Below are 20,293 nucleotides of genomic sequence, written 5' to 3'. Positions count from 1 at the left end.
CCGAATCACTCTCCGCCGCCGGCTCCGCCCCTCCTGAGCCCGCCCGCACCGTATCCGAGCGAGGGAGCCCGTGCTCGCAGCGCTCYTGCTCGCGCCCGCCCGCACCTCCTCTGGCCCGGGGGTCTGGGGGCGCGGGGGGCGCTGCTCGGAGCCCCCAGACCCCGCTCCGCCCGCGGCCCGGCCCGCACCGCACCGCCCCTCCTGCGCGCCCGCCCGCGCCTCTCCCGCCTGCCGCCCGCCTGCCCGCCCGCTCTCGGCCGCCACGGAGCGCTGCCGCCAACCAGAACTTTTTTTTCCCTCCCTAACTTCTATTCCCAACTTCCAGGAGGCCGCTCCGCSAGGGGGTGGGGAGGGGCGGCCGCGCTTCCCTGCTCCTGGCCCGGAGGGGACATCGGCCCGGGACCCCCCTCCGATCGATCCCCTCCCGCGCTTTCTCCCTGTTCCGCAGAGCTTTCACCGACTGCAGAGCCTCCCCTGCAGTTACGYGTCGCGGGTCGGTACAGCTTGCTCATAAAAATGACGAGACCTCTAGAGAAATACTCTTTATTAGATAAACTGGGTGAGTGAAGGGGAGAAAYGGCCAAGAACACAGTTTCAAGAACTAAATACCGGAAAAATATTGTCACTAACCCCCAAGTAACATCTGAGTGAATGGGAAGCACTTCCGAGCTTACAGTCAAGTAGCAGAACCTTCCTCGTCAGAAAACTATGCAATGTCTACCTGAATCCATGCACAGAGAAGACAACCTCCATTACAGAACGGGAGACCAGCCAAGTTTATAACTAGTTTGTAAACAGGCTTCCACCGAAACAGTGATACAGAATATTCAYGTGTCGCTTGCAGGGGTCCACAATGAAGTAGGCAAAAGTCTGTTGGTGGCTTTTGCTTGAAGGATAACACAGGCCATTACCATCCTGACAGGAAGAAAAAAAAMCAAAACAAAACAAAAAAMCAAAAGAGTATTAGGGACAACATGGATATCTGTAAGAGAATTAATGAAATCTGAAGTTAATAACTTCGTTCAAATTGTAACAGTGTATTGCATAGCAAAATAGAACAAATATGCCACAGTTTATTTAAACTAATATGTCTCCATGAAGATTCCGGACACTACAAAATGCTCAGTAATTCTGTCTGAATGTTCAAATAACCTTGAGGTAAATATAATATGTATGCATGTGTTTACACAATTACACCATAAATGATTAAATATACAACAGCCCATCATGTTTCCTTTGAAAGAAAAAAAAAATCATGGACTCTGTATTATAAAGCTGCTCCAACCGTAATTTTTTTTCACTTAACATTTGCTAAAGCATCTATTCAAGTTTCAATATTTGCATTTAAGCAAAACACTCATTACAGATCACATTAACAACTTTGGACTATTATTGAAAATATTTTGTGTGCCAGTCCTCAGAAATGGTTTGAAGGAAGTCTAGGCATCTAGCTCCAAAATTCTGTTTCTGAAAAAACACGTTCAGCTGACAATCAGCACAGGGACTGGACTCTTCAGGTTAACATCCTATGTCTGCACATGTCAGTAAAAGCTTCAGTGTTGACAGAGCAGCACAGCTGGACAGACTTCAAATCCAGTAGGGATCCAGAAATTAGATGGAAGGATTTTTAAAGGGCGTTTTTTCTATTTAGCCAGTCTGGTAATTGAACATGTGAAAGATCAATAAATATGTAGCTGACACCTCCTTTCTTTTAAAACATAAAATAGTTTCCTCCTGCTCCCCAACACCTTTGTACAACAGCTGAAGAGATGTAGGTTTGTTGCACTTTTCTTATTTGAGGGAAATTGCTATATTGCAGATATTGTTCATTTCCTCCAAGAAGACTTTAAACTCACAGACTACAGACTATTCCAGATTCCACATTCTCACATTCTTTAGTTGAAGCTGTCTTCATTTGCGTAAAATAATCTGTCTTTTTTAGGACTAAGGAAACATGGAAACTGTAACGTCTCTCAGTAGTTAACTCAGCTGAGAAGGAAAAGGGCTAGGTTCCCATTTCTGTTCCAAGGACAATTGTGAATTTTATCCTTCAGCTTTTACTGGGCACCCCATTTTCTCCTGCTATTTCAAAGAGAATGAATCCCTTATTAGATGTTCTGGTGTCTTCCTTTGGGGGATTATTCTAGATCTTAAATTAAGCATTTCATAMAAGCACTGTTTTAGACAGGTAGAGATTTGATAAAGTTTATTCACAGAATTTCCCAATGATAGTCAAATGCCACAAGCTAAAAATAGCATTCTATTTTTAAGCAGCATAGCATACAAGCTCTGTAACTCCAATTGTAGGATACCTAGCTCTCTTCAGGTGTTTTTTAAGGATACATGTGTAACAAGTACTGGATTCTCAACTACAGTAAGGAGAGCAAGTGCTCAGCATCACAAGGCCTTTGGAATTTGATCCAAAAATAATCTAAGCTCATGCATGGGACTGAACAAAAAAAAGAAAGAGAAGATCAACATCAAAATGTGATTGCTAGTTAAACTCTTTTCCCATTGCTACTGAGGATCCCACTCCTGCAGTCTTTATGGAACTCACCAATAGCAATTGAGGCTTTGACTATTTAGAGGCAGTGTGAGCCCACTAAAAATTTGTTCAACAACTCAAGAACAAAAACAAGGTAAGTTCTGGCAATGAGGCATTTCAAGCAATATATCAAGCCTGGTATGAGGGAAATAATCAATATAACATAATTAGATGAAAAGGGTGCTTAAATTTATTTTAATTGCTAAAAGARGTCATAAAAACACTAAAATACTTGAGCATGAAGGCTCTGAAATCTACATTCAAGCATGTACACAAGAATCATACCAATTCCATCTGCAGTGTGGACTTTGGTTCACACATGCAGGGGGTGTAATGATTGATTTACTGATGTTAGAGTAGGATCATTTTATTTTTTCTTTGTAGAAACACAGCTGATGATTTAAGAATACATATGCATAGCATAAAACAGAAATAAAAATACTGCTGAACATTCTCAAAACTGCATAATTTAATTGACAATTTTTTAAAATACTTTTTGAATCATCTTTTCATTATGCTGATTTTTAACACTGCCACAGTGTAGATGCAGGTAAAGAAAGTTTTAAAGTATCAGGAGCATTCCAATATTTACRATGTAACAGTGTTTCATAATATGCAAAACCCCAAAGCTCAAGGATATTTGGAGTTCAATAGAGTACCTTGTCACAAGATCTAAAATTATTTTTCTTGTGATGCTCAGGTCTATCAGCTTTTGATGTTAAACASCTCGACAGACATTTATGAGAGACCTCAACAAATTAGAGGGCTGGGCAATCACCAACCATATGAAGTTCAACAAGGGAAAGTGCTGGATCCTGCAGCTGGGATGGGGCAGCCCTGGATGTATGGACAGCCTGAGGAATGAGATGCTGGGAAGCAGTGCTGTGGAAAGGGACCTGGGGGTCCTGATTGGTGGCAAGTCAAACATGAGCCAGCAGTGCCCTGGCAGCCAGGAGGGCCAAGCGTGTCCTRGGGGGCATCAGGCACAGCAYTGGCAGCCGGACAAGGGAGGGGATTGTCCCGCTCTGCKCTGACCTGGRGCAGCCTCACCTCCAGTGCTGGGGGCAGTTTTGGGTGCCACAATATGAAAAAGCCATGAAACTACTGAAAAGTGTCCAAAGGAGAGCAATGAAGATGGAGGAGGGCCTTGAGGGGAAGCCATAAAAGGAGTGTGTCTCTGAGGTCACTTGGAGTGTTTGACCTGGAGGAGACTGAGGGGTGACCTCATTGCAGTCTGCAGCTTCCTCATGAGCTGAAGAAGGGCAGACACTGATCTGCTCTCTGTGGTGACCAGTGACAGGAGCCAAGGGAATGGTCTGAAGCTCAGTCAGGGGAGGTTTAAGTTGAATATTAAAAAAAGGTTTTACTCGAGGGTGGTTGGGCACTGGACCAGGCTCCCCAGGGCACTGGTCACAGCACCAGCCTGACAGAGTTCAAGAAGTGTTCGGACAACACTCTCGGGTACATGGTGTGACTCTTGGGATGGTTCTGTGCAGGGCCAGGAGCTGGATTTGAGAATCCTTGTGGGTCCCTTCTAACTAAGCATATTCYGTGAACTATAACTTAAAACCTTGAGATATTTATGTCTCTAACAGTGTGCTTTTTTAGATGTTGTTTTTAAATGGTGTTCAGCTGCAAAAGCCACTTTTACCAGATCAGCTTTTTAAAATTAATTTATTAAAAAAAATATTTATCTATTTACATCAGCTCAGGAGGGTATGCCCTTCCAGATATAAACCAAGAAAACATGGCTTAAAAACTGTCAGCTCAACCTAAGGATTATAGTAACACCCTACAGTTATTTATCAAGTCAACTCAGAAACTAAATCCACTGCAGAAATGTAGTTGTCTCCTTGAGAGAATTTTTTCATCTCAAACACATTTATGCTCCAGTAAGTCTTTCCTTTAAGTGCCAAGCAGAGTTGAATAGTTTTGATCCATATAACCATCAGTCTAGATTCACCATTTAAGTCTTTCTGTTTCATGAGAGAAAATTCTTAATAATGTTCTTTAAYAGTAATTTCAGAATTCTCCTTCACCCCACAGATTTTCAGAATGTGCAGTAATGCCCAATTTTCCTCCAAGACTACAAGGTGGATAGCCTGCTCTGCATTAACACTGGATTTTCTTTTGTCCGTCTATTTTGTTTACAAAAAGTTCCTTAAGTTTGGTTGGGATTTTCTTTGTTTGTTGTATTTTTCTCTGTAGTGCTGATGATGTTTAATGTATGGCTAAGATAGGGGAGCTTTTTAATGTCCATCTACCTAAACACAGACATCTGCAAAGTTCACATCAATGCATTTGATTCAGAGGTGGGAAAGGAACAGTAATAACAGAAGAACATCCGATTACCAGGGTTTTGCTTTTTTTTTTTTTGCAGTCTGAAACCTAGCAGAAAGATAAATTCTGATACACTCATAAAGTGTTTATTTTCAAAAGCCTTTTATGACTCATACATAGTACTTAGATGATGACCAACAGATGAACAACTGAGCTATTGGCAACCTACAGGGAAGTTTGTGTTGTCTGAAATGACATCAGCTACTGTTGTTGAAAGTGGGTACATTAGCTGACATTTAATTATTACATATTCTGGTTACTCAAGAACAATTTGTAGTAGTTCATCCTACTGTAACAACTTAAATGACAGATAYGCTGAATCTAGTAAACATGCAGCAAATTCTCAAACTTATCTTGATGGAAAATGTATGATTTTGCAAGGGAAACAGAYAGGAATGAGACTTGACAAGGGACAGGAAAAGAGGTAAGCAGTCATCTCACCACCCCAGCCTTATTGTATTCTAAACTTCCTTGCAGTCTTTACATAGATGCGATACAAACTATTCAGAAAGCTCTAGCAACATTACTAAAAACAGAACTATAGGAAGTCATGAGTGCATCCCTAATACTTATTGCTATCTCAAGTTTTATTATMATCTAAACCCAGTATAACTAATTTTTTTTTTAATGAACTAGTTTCTGGATAACTATTATGATTTCYAGTGTAATCCAGTAAACCTATTTTTAGTGAGCTACCAAATAAAACTTTACTCGGTGGTTACTGATGAAGAGTTAGTAAAGAGGATGAGAAAGCAGGATGAGATCAGGGAAAGAGTTCATGAATAAAAAAATTRCAACTATGGGAAAATAACCCATTACAATAGAATATTATGTTTTCTTTGTGTAAAAGTCAATTCATTATTTTCATGTTAAYGTATATTACTGCCCATAAAATCCCATATAAAAAATTATTAATACTTACATAGGCAGATACTCTGAAGACTGTAGAAATAATATGTATTTCTTTTGTTTCAGGGTTCTTCTGAACACTGAAATACAGGAGTATAATACATACTTAATATATATTATAAGTACTGATAATTAGAATCTTTAATTTTTTAAATACATTTTAAACATACRCACTGTATCCTTGCTCAAATTTTATGAAGGTCAAATTTATAGTTAAAATTTAACTTATGTCACATTGACCATGAAAAGCTATGTAGCCATTGTTAGATAACATGGCTATTATGCCATTTTACTGAAAAATATTGAATKTATCTAGTCAACTAACTTGATTTCACTGTTTTCAGCTACTAAATCACAGCATTATTACCCACACTTAGATGATTCCAAGTATGGAGTTTACATTTTAATAGATAAAACCTGCAAAATGAAATGTATCTTAATACAGACTACGAGAACTAGCAGCAGTGAAGAAATACATTCTTTATGTATTCTACTGGTGAAGAAATACATTCTTTAGCTCATTTTTAATTTGTGTAATTATAGTTTAGGTTTATTTTTACTCCTTTGGAATTTTGTATATATTGTCAGCTACACAACTTGGGATTGGTTCTGAGCTTTCATATTTCTAGACTGTTRTGACTATTGCCATTTCTTTCATCACATTTACTAATAACACTGAGATATTATTACAAAGAATCCAGGTATCTCAACCTATTTTAAGTATTTTAATATATAATTTTTCCTCAGGTCTGCTTTAAGTGATGCTTACATTTCTTCAGAAATTAGATAAGGTAACTGCTATTMATTTATCTAATATTGCAGATTCCCATTTATATTAACTCACCGTGGAACAGTTGAGGCTTAAAACTTCTGTACTTACACACTTTCAAGAAATACATAGCTAAAAACCTGCCTTGTCTTAAACAGGTTCCGTTCCCAGGAAAGGTCCCAGTATAGACAAGTTACAAGAGGATGTGTGAAACACAGCCCAGTTGAACACCACATCAGGTGCAAGCTGTGACAGCAGTCCCCTGTTACCAATGCTTGGAAAGATTCCTTTTATAAGAACAAACGAACCCCAAAGCAACCAACAGCACCTTCGTGTATTCAATCTCTCCAGTCAATAAAAGAAATTGACTCTCCAATTAACTGATTTAATCTGTAATGACACAGTCATGTTTGAACCTGTGCTGTGAAGCTGATCTTCCCTGTGGTCAGTCAGCAATGAGGCTTTCTCAGACCTTTTTGTTGCATCTGACATGTTGACATACTCAACAGTGGATGAAGACAGYACTGCTGAAGTTGGTACTGACCCCAGCTGTCTGCCTTCCACCCCTCCAGAGAGGATTGCCTTCCCAGCAGGACAGCTCAGCTGCTTCATGACTCAGCTTCTGAACCACGGCCGTTTACTGGCCAGCAYATTAAGCCAAACTAACACAGATGTCACTTTATGCTGACACACCAGGCTGTAACTGCAGCGGTTCAGAAACTCTTCGACCATCTCTGTGGAAAGACTGACAACTTTCAGAACAAGACATAGAGGATTTGTGGCATTATTGCTTTCTACCAAATATCACCACCCCCAAAAGCTACACTTGYATTTAAGTTACTTTGGCTTCAGATTATTCTGTCTGAAATTATGGTATCAATTTCTGGTTTCTTAATTTTCATATTATACATATTTAGGATACAAAAGTAAGAGGTGTCAAAGAGTAAGTCTTCCTATTTATTCCACAGCCTTGAGAAATTTTCCCCTTGTGGTTAGCTTCCTGTAAGTAATTTTTCAGGATGAGTATATATTTCCAGTACTTTGGTTATTCTTTAAGGCAAAAAATTGTGTCTGTTAGAATCAGACGGGAATCTTCCTTTGCTGACTTGAAAGAAAACCAAGAGGTTGCCTTTGACAAGCTCRTTTGCACTATTTCTTCTTTTTCCCCTAAACAGTTTTAGAAAAAAACTACATTGTCCTTTTGGAGAGGATGGTATTCCATTGCAAATAATGTTAATAGCCCCATGTTCTTTCASATTGTTAACTTCTAAATAAGTCATTGGATATGGTAGTTCATCATTTTAATGTTCATCTATTCTATTTTTATGAAGAGCAAACATCCTCATGGCCTCTCAATTCACTCTGAGCTTTATTTATATCCTAACCATACTGACAATACTTTATTAGGCTTTCCAAACAATGAAAGAACAACTTCATACTTTCACATACATTCATTCATTATGGGGGAAAGGGCATGGAGATGGAGATGAAGAAAGGAGATAAAAACAATGACTACAATATGCTACAGCAGCTGTCACCATGGAGAGACATGGTCAGAAAAATCAAGGGTTAAGTACAGAGGACAAGATTTATCATCACAGATTCATAGATTATATTTTAATTTACAAGTTTCTGTCATGTAATATATTCTTTAAATCAAAACATTACAAGGGATTTGAAATTATTTAGGCTACACAGTATACAACACTAAACACTAGATCACTAAACATTTGATCAACTCACAGACTWATTACCAATGGATTAGTAACAGACTACATGTTATGCATTAACTCTTTAGTAAGAATATATCACTCCTTTTGCAAAGAAAAGAATGTCTGCCATTTTGTAGTTGTGTTTGGAAGTCCCTAGCTGCGCTTGTAAAATATCTGGAGCTGTTAATTTCAAAAAGAGTATTGCATTGTCTCATAATAAAATAATTTATATAAAAATGCTTTAATAAAATGAAACCTCCATCTTTTTGACAATATTTTGCATTCTAGTGCCTTGGAGTTAGAACTCAGGTTAGAACTCAGGCCAGGAAAAAAATGGCTGTAGTAAAGATAAGTACGGAAAAGCTCATTAGTAGATCTGCTGCTCCCAGCAGTAAAGACACTTTTGTGGAACTCTTCATGCCAGGGCTCTTGCCCGAAAGGAATACTATAACAGGACTGAGCAGTGGTAGTTTATACATCCATAAGCTCATTGTTTTTAGACTGAGTTMATCTGTGGCAGCTAATTTTTCAATGCACATCATCCAGCAGCTAATAATTATTGTAGTATCCATTTGTTTTTTGACCAAGCCATTTGAGCCTCAAACTCAAAATTAAACYTTAAGAACAGTACAATTTGCAGACTTTTTAATACCATGAAAAGCTTTTACTATCATTTTACAAAGAGTAGAAAGTATCCAATGTGACTATAGTCCAAAATGCAATGAAACCAAACAGAGGGTAGCAGTCTAAAAAAGAATTTAAACAATACTTGGTATTCAACCGGAATTTGAAGGTGAACTTTTTGGTAAACAGAATTTAAGAGATTACTACTACCATTAGCACTTGTTTGCTGAAAATAAGAGGCTTTAAGAAAGTAATTTTAATTGCTTTATTTTCTAGTGTAATTTGTGCAAGGATGAAGTAACACAGTGCACAGCATGGACTAGAAATTAGAAATTTAGCTGAGATTGTTATTAGTGTTCCTATTCAGAGCCTTTCACTGGCTTTTTCTCTCTTAAGGCAGTGGAAATAAAATGGAAACATAATTTTGGATGAACTGGGAGCGGGGAAATGAGACCAAGGAAAAGACAAACATGATTGGGRAGAGGGAAGAAAGGTCTGAAATGTCAAGATCAAAAGCTTTTCTCACAGGACTGACAAAGAACTCAATGTCAAAGAAGCAAATAAAAGATTTAATTAAATGGTAAGTTTTGTTTTCAGTGTTAAGACGAGCTCCTCTAGCAGTGAGAAAACAGCAGACATTTACGGGCACAGAAATTGAGAGACACATGGTAGATTAATACTGAAGATCAGTTGCATCACAGGAACAGAGTAGATGTACTCCAAAACTTGGGAGAAYAGAAAGCAATCTGCCAACCGGTAAAAAAAAAATCCCAAATAGCACAGGAAATATTTTCTCCTAAATAGTTTATAAAGGACAGAAGCAGCACAGAAGAGAAAAATAAAAAGGGCTAATAAGGAGCAGTTTGAGGATACAAAAAAAGTAAACCTTGAAAGCAGGATGAGATTGTGGGAGGATCTTGGCAGAGACTTTTCTTTAAGTATATTTGACATCCTTATCAAATTCTACAGCATKAAAAGGAAAAAGAATGGAAAGAGGTTTAAGGAGATAGGAACGTAAAAAAAAAGAGTGGCTTACAACAGAATGTGTTTAGGATAAAACAACTCAATAGCAAAGAGGACCAGTAAATTGAAGGAACTGATTGGATTTGTACTTTGTCTTAGATCAATTCAACAACATAAGAACAGAATCAGCTGTGGTCAATGCAGAGTAAGACACGGGACTGAAGGAGCAAGCAGCTTGATTCAAGTGCAGAGTAACAATTCAAAAGAAAAGGAAGGGTACAGTTAAACATTGATGGATCCTTTCATGCCAAATCCTGTATTTCTGAAGAACTCATTTGATTCTCATCYATATATGAGATGAAAATACCAAAACTAATGCTAACAAAAATTTTAGTAACATCTTTCACAATCTTTATATTCCCATTAGCTTAACTAAGAATGAGTCTGAATAAACAACTACATTCCATTTCCCACTAACCAGGACATAAGAAGTTTTGTCATTTAGAGAAATCAGCTTTKGTATATGGATATATATATCAAAGCAGGGCAAAAAATGTGGTTTTAGTCTGAATCTGAATCTCTGATCAATTACCTCGAATCTCAAGGGAAAAAAAAAACCCTCACAAAAAGTTCCAAAAATTCCACACACTGAACCTGGTAAAAAATGTGTGTTAGTTCACTGTGTCATGTTAGCAGCAAGATTCTATCATCCTTAGCTTTACACTGTGAGAAATGTATTKGCAGAACTAGGAAGACCAAAATCCAACTGTATTAAAAAAAAAAAAAATTGATCAGTAGGGGTAAAAAATATACGGAACYAAAGTTTCAACTAATTATTTCAAATTTTAAATCCTAACTTAAAAGCAGTCCAATTGAAAAGTAGCCCAAGATTATACAGCCAAGACTTAATTATGGATATTTTATCAATGACAGTGGGAACAAAATCTGAACTGAAATACAAAACATGTTCTTAAGTGGGACTGATGCAATTAAAATTGCATRTATTTTGCCACTGAACTGTTACCATTTTTCCATGGTACTTTGAGAGTTGGACACAAAGCAGCTTGCAGGTGGATAAAATAACAGCCCCATCTTTGAAGCAGTAATGCACAATAAATTTACACAAATTGACACTAAGTATTTACTTAGTGTCAATACATGTACATAGTTGTATAAAACAGAGTAAAGCTTACCTCACCAAGTCTTTATAAAAAGCTTTTGTAGTTTCTAAGTATGGGTCAACTACATCTTCAAACTGGCAAAGAGCTCCTCCAATGCAAAAATGCTTAAAAAGACAGAAGAGAAATTCCTCGCGATCCAATTGACTGAATAAGTCATAATGGTCAGAATCCTCCAGAAGCAAGACCTTGTGGAAAAAACAAGGAAGTCAAATYGATAAAAATTTATTTAAGCTTCAGTTTATAAATACTGTAACTACTTTGCTGTATGGCACACAGAAATTAGGTCYATATAAAATATATGGATGAGGGACAGAAATAAGTATTTCTAAATCCATCTTCCAATGATACAATTAGGTTTAAATTTCTTACATATAATATAAAGCAGAATCACCGTCAGATTTGTGCCCAAAAGATATAAAGGAATGTTTTTCAAGTCTTGTTATTTCACTGGTAGATTATCTGTCATGCCAATGAAACTATCAGTCTGAAATCTACCTATATTTGATATGTCAATTGCTGCTAATCAGTTTGGATTTGGTAACTGGTTTTGGTAGCATTTGCTTTTTCAATTTTAAATTGACAGAGTTACTTCACATTTGTACAGGAATCCTGAGGATCTCCCAGAGGAGATCACTCAAACTCACATCATTCTTTACTGCAGACTCCAAGGAGCCCTAATATGTAGCCTGGATTAGCCAGACATGCATCCAGCTGCCTCCATGCGTCTCACCTGCCTTTTGCTGAGATATTACGTGAACGCAGAGGATTTGCTAGGTTAGTGTCAACAGTGGTTTGTGTAAATGTGGACAGGAGTTGTAACCTCTTGGGCTACAAGACATGTCAGCCAAACTGCAGATGCCAGCCCAGTCAAACTGGCCAAAGTTAGACATGAGCCCACTGCTCTTTGGCCCTCTTTATAACAAAACTGCACAACGTGAGTAAAACGGGGATAGGGCAACAACTGTTCTGGATGGCCACCTCATACATGGCTGAAACAACAGAAGGCATGGCAGGTAGGAAAGGAAGACAGAGTCTTGCTGCCAAGGGCTACCCTCTGACACCAGGAGACAGTTTGGTGCCCCCTACAGTCTTCTGTCCTAGAGCCCTGACTAATTGAAGTTTTGATGGCTTTCCCGGAAGACTTTGATTCTTATTCTTTCCGCTGTCTTAGGTCTTATGAGTAGGGATCACTTTTGTTTCAAATCAATGTTAAACCCTCAGCTTGCAAATGCTGACATACCCATCACTTCCATGGGAAGGAAATTGGGAAGACACTGAAACCCCAATAATTTCTAATTTTAAATGATGCCTCTAACCTTCCTACACACAATATATTTAATTTTTGGAAAACATTTCAAATGTACCCAACTCATAAATAAATTAATAGTATTTTGAATTGCTAGGCTACAAACTACGCCTGAAATTCAAACATGAGTTTGAGTTCTCACCTTTTCCCAGAACTTTACAAGACAGACCAGTATTTCAGGCCACATCYTCTAACCAGTGTCACCGGTTCAAATATATTGCCTTCAAAGGATTTGCCAAGTGCAAATGAGTGCAACTCTATAATTATTTAGTACTTATGTTGATTATACATACAAGGAAGAGCAAAATCCAGTTCTCCCACACTATGTTTTGCTAATGCTACACAAACATAAGTTAAAAAATTGTTTTAGCATATGAAGTCTAAAGAAACACAGGGAAGACATACGTTGATTAAGAGGGTGCCACTGTCAGAGATTCTTTTCCAGATAATCTGCTTTACACCTCCACTAGAGTATAAAAGCTCATGAAAAATGTGTCCTTATGGTACCTAATAGAGTAGAAAAAATATAATAAATTATTCATTACTATACTGACCTTCCTTAATTGATCAGAGATAAGAATGTCATCATAATAGTCATCATAACATTTTGCAATAGTTCCGGTTTCTCTAACAATTCCTTCAGAGTACAGTCGATCAAAAAATGACATGGAAATCTGTGTACAKGGTACCACTGTAGCTTCAATTTTTGTCACTTTGGAACCTGGAATATATAGGAAACTGGTTGCATGTTTCATATTCTTGAAAAAAAYCCACAGATCAGGTATGACTCAAGCACAGAGGGCAAAGAAAGCTCAGAAAGAATCAAGTGTATAGAAAACATTAAATTCATCTGAATACTACTTTCCATTAATGCTCATGTGTGTAAATACCATCAACCAAAACCAGAGAAGGATGGAGCACCATATGAACCCAGCATCATGTTAGATCACACCCTTAGAAAATCGTATTGCACAGCTTAAGCCTTAAAGCATAAGGACAGATGCCGAATTTGGCATGATGAAGTACAGAAGTCAAGAGCTGCTAATAGCACCCCACAAAGTAAAAACCAAAATGAATCCTGCCTTGAAGAATTTTTGATTTGTCAAGCATTATATCTGAACTTTARAGAAAGTTATTTTGTAGCCACTGTAAGCTTTATTAACCAGCTATTTCAGAAGATGAAAAGGATACTGTCAGCGCTTCCTGTATGAATCTGGAGTATTATCTCTGTAATCATTAAGCACAGAATATATTTTTGTGTAATATTTCCCCCCTCTGCTTGCAAATCATGCAAGGCTGGATCCTGTTGCTCACAGACTTCTAGTGCTTTTTGAGATGCCCAAAAGTATTGTCCTTAATGATGTATCAGTCCATGTACATATCTTCTCTACATACAGTGTTWTACCTACAAACCTGTTTGCATGGTGTTGGATAACTTATAGTGTCTCAACCAGCCTTAGGCCCCATGTTAAAGAAGCTTTGGACTCAGCCCAGTTCTGTCTGCTCTGTGCAGTCCAAGTGTTCAGCCCAAATATTAGAACATGTTCCCTACCCATCTCCAGGTCTGCCTGAACAGTCTTCAAAGTGCTTCTGAACATGAGAGGGGATGAGAGCACCAATGAGCATTCAACACAAGGGCAGTGCATCTCAGCAGAGAGAATATCAACAACATTCCAGCTGTCCAGGAGTTTATTCTTATCTCTTCTACTCTGCAGGTTTTCTTGATGCAAGACTGGCCAGCAACATCACAGTACCAAAAGGCTTTTTCCCGTACAATGAAAGATAAAATTCAGTGCTGTCCTGACAAACTGACCTGAAGGATCATTCTAAGCATTATTATATTGGAAATGTCCAAATTTCCCTCTAGATGACAGTATGTCAGGAACAGAAATATGCCAAAAAGGGATGCATGAACCATGATGCTTCCAAGAGCACCTATCATTTCACTCCAATCCTCCAAATTGTAAGCACAGCATAGCCTAAATTTTCTCTTGCCCCCACACCTGCAGAAAGCCCCTGGGATTTTTGTACTGTACCACTCAAACAATCAATACCAGGAAAAAAATAAAGAGAAGTTATAAGTTGATGGCTTGAAAATGTACATACTTAGGCTAAAATACTGACAGGAAGTTTTAAATTATTTTACTGGACCAATGTGATGTCAAGAAAATCTGATATAGACAAAAGCACTGCATTTAATTGCTTGGGTTCCTGTCTACAGACAATGGTTATGAAAAAGGGTACCTTTCATTGTAGAGAAAAGGTTTAGGACATTCTCCTACTTGTACACACCGTGGCTATCGAAAAATAATCGAATTACATAACCAAAAACAAGTCAGAAAAAACATGAATTACAGCTTTATAACCTATGAAAAAACCTCAAACTGATTTATATTTGTTTATTCACACTTCCTCCCACCCCCTCACCTCCAGTTTCCTCTAACTCCTAATTCTCCAGCTCCCTTTCACAGCAATAGAATTTTTATTATATAAAGGATTAATAAGAGCCAAATCAGCCTTTATCTTATCTTATAAATTATATTAAAATCTGAGTCAACAAACAAAAATCAAAAGTTGAATGACTTGAGAAAAATGAAAAAACTTATGTTTTCCCGGTTATTGAGCTAACWCTATAAGAAATCAAGCTATTTATAGCTCCTAAATTATAAGGATTTCATTGGTAGAAGGGAACACACTTCTGCTCTGAAAAAAGATTTTATGAAAACTTTAATCAGGAGAAAAAAAACCAAGAGCTTTGAAATCTATTCAGTAGCTCAGAAAACCAAACTATACATGGAAAAGATTAAATACACTAGAAGCGCCCAGACTTTTTGAAAGGTAAGAGTTGAAATTCAGAATTTCCTGGACAAGAGTGACTGGTTTTAATAACACTATTTTACTGCTGAAAAGTCAGCAGTAAAATAAGAAGAAATGCCTTGAAAACTCTGCAAGTGGAAAACAAAGAGCTGAGAAGTCCTGAATCAGTTTCAGCTTTTTATAACAGCCAACTCTAGATCCATAAAGTGTTGCCAGTATATTTTTAAATTGACATGTTCCATATCTAGTATGGGACAGATAAACCCTGGATTATATATATATTTAGAATTTCTCCAAAATCTAAGAAAGTTTCTTAATGACAGAGAAACATCTYGCAACTTACTATTTACAAAATAGTTTATATAGAATGCAGGTTCAGTGCTCAGTATTAAAAAAATAATGTATTTCAAGAGTAAAAGGTTGATGATTTACAGGTTCAAATAACATCTAAAATTTTTGGCAAATTATAACCTATAATAATAGCTTTAAAAATTGCTAATTTAAGATTACCTTCCAGATTTTAAAACCCCATTCTAAAGACAGAAATTGTTGAAGTTTCAAGTACATATGGCAACTCAAGAATCTTTTTTCAGGCAAAAAGTAATTCTTTATTTATACAAAAAGATGGTAACTTTACCCCTCTGAAGATAAATTTTCAAGTGTTAATTGAGCTTAAGCAGATACAGTCCTGCCTCCCTAAGACTGCTGACAGGTGCAAGGCCAGCAATGTGTCCAGGGAAAAACGATTATTTAGTTCTCATTGCAGCTATTTTAAAAACACAGGACTCATGACATAAATGGGTACACATCAAATTTGTTCCTTTTGCTGCTTCTATTTTTGAAATATCAGAGTAACAGATGAATAGATGGCTTAAAGCACACCAGAAATATCAGATACYCTGCCATGCTGCCAGAAGTGGAAAAAATATCCGTACTACAATAGGCAAAAAAGTGTGGTGTGAGACTAGGTCATTGACCATCTTTCTGATCAGATGAAGTAGCCGAGAGAATATCCTTGCGTATAATTTACCTAAAATTATATTACCTAAAATGTTTWATTTCAAGTAATGTTGAAGCTGGAGTCCTTGAAACAACGTATTATTGTGGAATTCAACCGGGAAAAAAGTAATAAGTGAAAAGGTGAAAGGGGACCACAGCCTCAAAAAAATTATTATAAAGCAAACATTACTGTAATACCATATTAATTTCTTTTACAATGCTGACATCTTTCTGTGGGTGCATAAATCCTGCCAAGGTCATGGAGGGGAGGAGAAGGAAGTTTTCTATTTATCTATCTAATCCCACCTTTATTATGCATTCAAACTGTCTCCCCCATTAAAAAAAAATACTAACATTTTTGTTTGTAAGAGAATAAATGCAGTATTTGAATCAAGCTAGACCATGTAATTTTTTTCAGATTTTCTAAAAAGCAAAAGGAGCACATTTCCAGTATTTTTTAACAACAGGAATGTTGTTTTGAAGTTACTCCACAGTGACAAGTAAATGGTATATCTGGATTCATGTATCAGCATGTCTGATGAAGAAAATACTAGATGATTTTTACCTCCTCCCACTCACAGCTAATTCTTACTGTATTTTCAAAAAATGCACATGAAGACTAAGTATAGAAAAATGTGCCAACATTCCTCACCAAAAATAGGCAAAGAATGGGAAGATGAAATTTTAAGAGCAAACAGGGTATACCAGCTGTTCAGGATTCAGAAAGGGAACCCTTCCAGTCCTTGAGACAAAATGCTTCACTTCTGTGCAGAAAAAGATTGAGCAGAATCAAGAGTTAAGCTGGGTTACTTGGCAAGAGACCTCCAGTCTTAGCACAAGGTATGTAACCTACTGACCTTCACTACAGGGACTGACAATTTGTAGACTAGACAGATAGCCTAAAAAAACCCCTGTATAAAGCAAGAAAAGGTTTACTAGTGTCTTAAAATACATCTATTTCCTTTCTGCTTGCCACAGCGAGAAAGAGGTACCTGAAGATACTTGAGATTTTTTTCACATCTTATATATTTCAACTGTTTTAACAGTTGGGTGCAGTGCTTGGAAAACGGATTTTTGCTGATAAAAAAGTGGCAATGTCTAGTGTCATTGTATACAGTGGTAAAAACCTTTGCCAATTCCAGAGAGCTGAAAAGGAAACGTCAGAAAATTCCCAAAGCTCCATTTAATATTAATACAGTAACGTATTTGCACACAAACCAAAAGAAACGAGGGCCTCCCACTACTCTCTTTTAAAATATTCCTATTATGGAAAATCACTTTGAAAATATCAGTGATCACATTATGCATAAAATACCATTACAGTATCACATGCAATTGCCATGAATTTTTGTGTGCCATTTACATAATGAAAAATGCAATTTCAAAGTGGTGCCATAAATTTGCTATTTGCTTTTGGCCCTCCTGCTTTAGTGTCTCATCTGCATCTGCAGATATAATGGAGTGTTTTAAGAAGTTTGTGATAGGGCAACGAAGTCAAAGTGACCCTCACGGCATGGCTGCAACTGGAGCAGCCTGTCACACAGGGCTCTTCTGCGCCTGCATCACCATGGTTGTACAGACAGCAGATTTACATGAGCTTGGGGTGTGCTCCACCAATCCTCTGCTCTCAGTTTTAGTTTGCAACAGTGCAATCATCTCAGACCTGTCCCAAGCCAGGTTGTTGCATCTATAGAAGAATGCCCTTCTCCATATATTATCTGAAAAAGGTACTTCTATAATTCCACAAATAATGCAGTTGATTATGTCTGGATACATGATCAAGTTAACTGGCTATCACAAAGCATTTATTAACAGCTTTAGGTACTTGTTTTATGGAATGATGCAGGGGTCAAGGAAAAAAAAGGCATAAAAGGTGACAATTTAGTAACAAAGAATCTTTTCCTATATGTAGTAAAATATTTTTCTATCTTTAGTATAATTTTTCCTGTTATTTAGTAAAAGAAGTAATTCTTTAAGATATTTCAACTAGCTGAAAATACACATATATGAACTGTTCTTAAGGAAATGGTAAATTAGAGCAAAATAGTTAAAACACAGACTTTTTAATTTAAGAATAATTTATTCTACATTTACCCAATGTAGTCCATCGTCCTGAAGATGACAGCAACTTTAAACCAGAGTTCACACTTTGATCATTAAAAAATGCCTACAATATTCAAATAAGAGAATACAAGTTAATGAAATGAAGTGTAAAATCATCAGTTACAGTGCCTTGCATACTTTCAATCCAAATTATAAGGTTGCAATTAGTAAGTAGATTCTATATGATCTTTCAGTTTGGGTATTAAATATGCCATATACACCACCAAATCCATGGGCTTGTAATTCAGTGTCTTCTATACACTTGACTGCATACRTTTTTTATACATTTACTTTATACATTGAAGATATCTTCGGGTATATATTTACATATGCAGCATTAAAGTTTTATAATAAAGCACTTTGAGTGCAAGAATACACCGAAATGTATGAAATTCATGGAGGTACAGAAAATTGAGTAAGAGATGAAACAGTTCTCTCTTGGAATACCATGTTGTTGAAATTAAAAATGAAATGCTAAGTAYTATTTTAAAATTCACACTTTTAATATAAATTTGGAGCTTGGAGAATTGTACAGACACACAAAAAATATTGAAGATACCGAGGAAATMCGTAAGCTATTGAAGGGACGGAGAATATATTCCACAGTAAGATTTGAAGTATTCAATCTTATTGATTTATCAATTAATAAAATGAGACATGCATAATAATGTTGATAGCTGGCAAGTTTACATGATTGGTAAGCCAACTAAGAAACCCCACACTTATGTATATGCAAACAAGCAGAGTGAATAATCATTGAAGAAGCTGCTAWGAAAATGAAATTATGGATCTTTCAGTTTCTGCATCACTAAATCTCTTTACCACCCTCTGGGATATCACATACATTACATTAATGTAATGGTGATTTTTGTCCCAGTTACTTCACAGATATTCAGATTTCATCACTTCATAATGATATCTTTACATTTTTAATTCAAAAGAGACAAACATTGAGAAGGTAAATGTCTATTCTGTAAACTTCAATAACTTGAAGTGTTTATCAGTGGAAGATGAAATATTGGTGCATTTCTGTGTGAATTTCTCTAAAAATATAAAAACTGAATTCTTTATTCAGTTTAACAATATAAAATACACATACAAAAATGAAAAGTGTTGTTTTTTAAAATAACAGATGTAAAAAAMACATTGTTAGTAAAACCATAGGCTTGGGGTTTTTTCTGCCTGCAGAGATGAAGAGATTTGACTTTGCAGACAACAGAAATGGAGGACACAAAATCAGCAAGAGATTTGAATCTCAAAAAGCTGAGAGTTCAAAATTCCAGCATAAAGCAATGGTATCCAATAAATTTCAAAAATTGKATTTCCAGGTAAGTGGTGCACATTCATGTCTAAAGCTGTGATAGCCATGAGCTTGTACCCTGTTTAAAGCCTCACACTAAATGGACTTCCCAACATGAAATGCTGTGGCCAAGATCAGCATCCAGTTCAGATTTCCATTCCTGGGAATCCTGAAAGACTAAATTGTTCCCTCTTAAAGYAGAGTAACGTTAGTACAGACTAAAATATTTTTACTGGACAATACAGTTAACCCACAAAGTCAGACTTGGGTACCACACCTAAATCACCTCCTTTCAAAAGAGACAGTGAGCAGGCCAATAGCATTCAACACTGCTACATTGTTTGCATTACGTAGTTTTGCAGGAGCTATAATGTCATGGGAAGAAAAAAAAAAGTCACTTTAAAATACAAAGGACTTAGAACTACCAGAAGAAACTCATCCTTTTGATACGGCTTAAACTGCTGGTCAAAAGAGAATGCTTGYGCTGTGATCCTGCCTTGCATGGACCTGAAATGGAAAAATGAGATTAAATATTCTGAAGACCCACATTAAGCCTTATTCTGACCAAATGTAATTTCCCCCCCTCCCCCCATTTTAAGTTATAAACTGAAGTTATCAGCCTTCCTTGGAGGGCTCAATCGGCACCGGAGCCACGCTGCGAAGCTGAAATAGATCTCGGCTCGCTGTGGGAGGCGAGGACAGACGCCTCACACCCCAGAAGGCGC

The 20,293-nt window shown here is 37.0% G+C and overlaps 1 protein-coding gene across 1 annotated transcript; it reads right to left on the bottom strand.

The window, feature by feature from the left end:
• Nucleotides 1-535: 535 nt before the first annotated feature.
• On the bottom strand, nt 536-20,287 carry CFAP300 (cilia and flagella associated protein 300). Its single transcript, XM_057370822.1, has 6 exons — nt 19,994-20,287; nt 18,260-18,332; nt 12,904-13,070; nt 11,056-11,228; nt 5,808-5,874; nt 536-915 (listed from the first exon to the last, which is right to left on the bottom strand). The coding sequence occupies exons 1-6, from the start codon at nt 20,069-20,071 to the stop codon at nt 784-786; spliced, it is 690 nt and encodes a 229-aa protein (XP_057226805.1). The 5' UTR covers nt 20,072-20,287; the 3' UTR covers nt 536-783.
• Between the last annotated feature and the right edge of the window lie 6 nt (nt 20,288-20,293).

The sequence above is a fragment of the Malurus melanocephalus genome, unplaced genomic scaffold (assembly GCF_030028575.1).
Source record: "Malurus melanocephalus ecotype Western Australia unplaced genomic scaffold, MMel_1.1 scaffold_134, whole genome shotgun sequence".
In the NCBI taxonomy this organism is placed as follows: domain Eukaryota; kingdom Metazoa; phylum Chordata; class Aves; order Passeriformes; family Maluridae; genus Malurus; species Malurus melanocephalus.
The sequence above is the reverse complement of the archived record's forward strand: the minus strand, read 5'-3'. Positions and strand labels throughout refer to the sequence as shown.